Source organism: Mytilus trossulus, unplaced genomic scaffold (assembly GCF_036588685.1).
Source record: "Mytilus trossulus isolate FHL-02 unplaced genomic scaffold, PNRI_Mtr1.1.1.hap1 h1tg000211l__unscaffolded, whole genome shotgun sequence".
NCBI lineage: Eukaryota > Metazoa > Mollusca > Bivalvia > Mytilida > Mytilidae > Mytilus > Mytilus trossulus.
Genome location: NW_026963311.1, coordinates 1,121,439 through 1,125,728, shown reverse-complemented (window position 1 = coordinate 1,125,728; position 4,290 = coordinate 1,121,439). Strand labels below are relative to the sequence as shown.

The 4,290-nt window shown below is 31.6% G+C and overlaps 1 protein-coding gene across 1 annotated transcript; it reads left to right on the top strand.

The window, feature by feature from the left end:
* LOC134701029 (uncharacterized) lies at positions 1–4,290 on the top strand. The gene is made up of 4 exons (XM_063562172.1): positions 1–102; positions 1,575–1,722; positions 2,853–2,986; positions 3,383–4,290. The coding sequence occupies exons 1-4, from the start codon at positions 42–44 to the stop codon at positions 3,583–3,585; spliced, it is 546 nt and encodes a 181-aa protein (XP_063418242.1). The 5' UTR covers positions 1–41; the 3' UTR covers positions 3,586–4,290.

Here is a 4,290-nt window from a genome sequence, read left to right as displayed (position 1 = left end):
TCGAACAGGTAAATAAAGAGTCATAAATTGTATGTCACAACATGGACTTTCCACCTTTCCATTTTACGTTTAACTTTGTTTTGTTTATTAATAATTTTTCAGGTAAGTGAAACATCTTATTTTATTCTTTTTCTCCATTTCTTTCATCTTTTCGCCTATTATTAATAAAATTGTATAGTTATTTCAATCTAGGTAATAATTACATCGATGTAAACATTTTTCATAAACATAACCTTTCCTGACCCGGATTTAAACAATAACTCAACGTTCTCTATTCTTTACTTCCCTGAGGTCCCCCGATGTTGACACTTCTATATCCTTTGAAATCAATATTGAATTCGCTGACCAGGTCACTTTTTGAATGTTTCATTTTCGTTTTATTTTTTATTTTAAATCATTATGATAGGCCAATCAAATAGTCATGCACTCTACATTTTTTACCTATACGGACGTTGTTAAAATTAGTACTACAAATGTACACATCAACGGAATTGATAATAATGTTTAATCGGTTTTACCTTCACCTTCTCTGTATATTCAAAATATGATATTTTATATATAAAATGTCGCCGTCTCCGATTTCAAAGCATTTTTATAAATATTTGTCCTGTGAAATTCATTAGATATTCTGAAACTTTGAATTTATTTGGTTCGCCCGTTTTCCGGAATATTTGCAGACTCGGATTTCACAAAGGCTGAGTAAGGTTTCTTTTGAATGACCAATAGAAGGTATGAATTGATTAAGGAGAAGACTTCGGGCATTAATTTTAGAAAATAAAATATAAAAATATGGCCGACATGTTACAACAAATATACAAAGTGAGACTAAATATGCCCGCAGTTACTTGTAATGCATTTGAATTAGTCAGTTAATTGGTTACCTTTTTGAATAATTAATATTTTTTTAGAAGAAACACGTCTCGGGTGCACAACTTGACCTGATATATTTGATGAGTTTCTTGTACAAGATTCCTACTCTCTGATTTCCTAATATCATGATATGAATATAAAAGGAGTGTTGATTATACGACGGTAAACCGAAACACAAACAACTGATGGGATATACAAGTACCCGACCACGTTCACTTTCTATTTGTATCCATCTGATGAGTTAATATAAAAAAAGAAGATAATTGCAAATGAGACAACGCTCCTCAAGAGACCAAATGACACAGAAAAACTATAGGCCATCGTACGGCCTTCAATTATTTAAAAAGCCCATTCCGCATAGTCGGCTATAAACGGCCCCGAAATAACAAAATTATGTAAAACAATTCAAACAAGAAACTGACGGCCTAATTTATGTACAAAAAAAAAAAGGAAAGAAAAACAAAAATGCAAAACTTTGTTTGATCTTTGGTCGATAGTTGTCTCATTGCATGGCACGTACCTCCTTTTTTAAAACGTGAATAGTGCATGCATTATCTGATTCTTCTTCTTTTGAACAATACGTTTCTTTGCATGCCTAAACTAATACAAAATGTTTAATTTTGAGTTCAAACAATTTTTATCTTGTTATAAAACTTTAACTTTTAAAACTTTTTGATCATTCATACATTTTCATTCAATTGCAGATTATGTTCTTGCAGAAAGCTGTACAACTTTATTTTGGAATAGTTCGTCATCTCAGTATAAGATAATTTATCTTTACTGTTCAAGCGGATGCTGTGAAGAAAATCATTCGCAGTTTTGTTGTTCGTCAGAAGACTTTAAAAATGCATTGTAAGTATTGTAAGTAAGTTCTCTTTTCAACCAAATGCCTATTCGGGTTCTTGTCTTTATTAAAACTTAGGTAGACCTTGTAGACTGACGTCGGAGAGATTTGTTGGGGGCATTGTAAAGCTATATTTTATGGGGTTTTCTTCTTGTTGCTTACCTAGATGCTCAAATCCGCTCCGTTATGACTGTGTTGGCTACCTGTCTTATTAGAAATCTTACCACATCTTATTATAGACATTGTTTTGAACTTCAACACGTTATTTTTATCTTGCGATATGTGCATCTTTTGAACATGTTGAAACTATCGTATTTCTCCCTCCCAGATGACTGACTTTGATGAGTATATAAAATGTCGTAGGATTGCTAATATTTGAGACAACTATCCATTTAATCTAAAACGAACTGGATGAACTGGATGAAAGCAATTTTTAGCAATCGTACTTCCAATAATGAGAAAAACTCATGCTGTTCAGTTTTAAAAGGCCCCACCACGAAAAATGTGAAACAATTCAAATAGAAAACTAAAGGCCTTATCTATTCATGCATACAAAAATAGAAATATTTTACTGGAAAAGTTCATGTGACAGACATGAACCAACGATAACCACTCAGTGAACTATACATACAGGCTCTTGAATTTAAACAGGCAAATACAAATTGGAGGGGGTTAAACATGTTTGAAGGCATCAACCATCCTACATGTATATGTACCTTGAAACCGCGTTGTAACGACACACCATAAGAACACACTATGATATTTTCTTTTGTCATTCTTTATATGGAATTGTCCTCATTTGAAAGCTCAAAAAAGCAATGATATTTTTCATGGCCGGCATTTATCTCCGGTAGCATCAGCATAACTGTTAAATCGAAAATATTATGTTATTATAAGTAATTTCAAAAGACCGGAACACACAAACAAAGAAGAAATAAGAAGAAGAAAACAAAACTTGAAAAAAATGAAAAACACAAAATTTTTATAGTACTAGTGTTATAATTTCTTTTATCGTTCACATTTTAGACACTGGAATATACTGCAATCTATCTTTGAAACCACAATAATCAAAGTTTTATATATAATTATTCTTTTTTCGTAAAATATTTTTTAAGAAAATGAATCTTTTTATTTCCAGTTCGACAGGACAAATATTTGGGATAGCATTTGGTGTTATAATTAGCACAACTGTTTTCCTTGGATGTTGTATATGTGTAATAAAACTGTGTATAATACCAAGTATTCGCCAAAATCGACGAAGTCAAAATTCAAGTAAGTTTGAACATGTATAATATATTATGCTAATATGTGGTACACATCAAGGATTTTTGTTTGTTCAACGTAAGATTGCATATATATTTTTTTTATATAGTACCCAAAACATGAAACAAAAGATTAACAACACACCTTGAAGTTTTTTTTTGGCAAAACCTTATTATGTGGTCTACTTAATAAAAATACCTCATACATTCGAAGAAGGAAATATTTTGTATAAGAATTTATTTTATTCAGAACATAAACATAGTTTCCTGACAGATGCATATGATTAGTCAGCCCATCTCAGTTAAAAAATAACTAACTGTTATAAATCAAATTATGCTGCAGTCGAGACATTGTTGTGTGTCTATTTTTTGTCATAGTTTCACATATTTATTGAATTACTTGTAGGGCAAGAAACAGAGCTGAATAACATGACACAACACAATGACATTGCTATTATATCTGGAACGAACTCTTTACCTAAATACGAAGATTTGCCTCCTTCATACGAAGATGTTATCCAAGGCAGAGTTAATTTATCCTTTATCAAAGAAGAAGCCAGTCCAGGTCAGACAACAGCAAGTGAAAATTTAAATACTCCGAATTCATGATATGTTGAAAGCAAGTAGGACGCAAAGGTCACCAAATTCATTTCTCATATGACAATGCTTTCAGAAGAGCGTTACATTTGTTTGATTCTGGTTATACATGTATTCAGAGGATTTTCGAAATGACATATGGACATCGATCTATGTTTTCAGAAGAGTATCACGTGTGCCTTATTCTGGTTATGTTCCGAGGATTTCCGAAGTGAAATTTCCGAAAGGATATTGAAATCGATCTATGCTGCCATGAATGGAAAATTTTTAAGTGACTAGTTATGACTTTTATATTTGTATTTTTATATTCATCATAGATATAGAAAATTGACATGGTACGGTTATCTTAGCCGACCGTGCGAGTGCTGTACAGCCAGTCAAGGTCGTTAAACACTTCCATCATCAACGATTATCTTTGATACCAAGTCATTTCCCATCTGAAATGGATGGTGGGGTATATGCACTCTTACCTCAATATTTTGTTTATATATAATTTATTCTATAAAGTTGAATATTGATGTTTGAAGATTTGTTTTGATGTCAGTTGTCTACCATGGTTAATAGCCAGTATTGACTAAACAGCAAAAATAACATGCTAAGGATAAGTACTAAGCAGATCATGTTACATTTTGTTTTCAAGAGTATTTGTTTTATAGATTTATACAGTTTTGTATTGCATGTGTTTTGTGATCAATAAAATCATGTTTAAGATTTTAA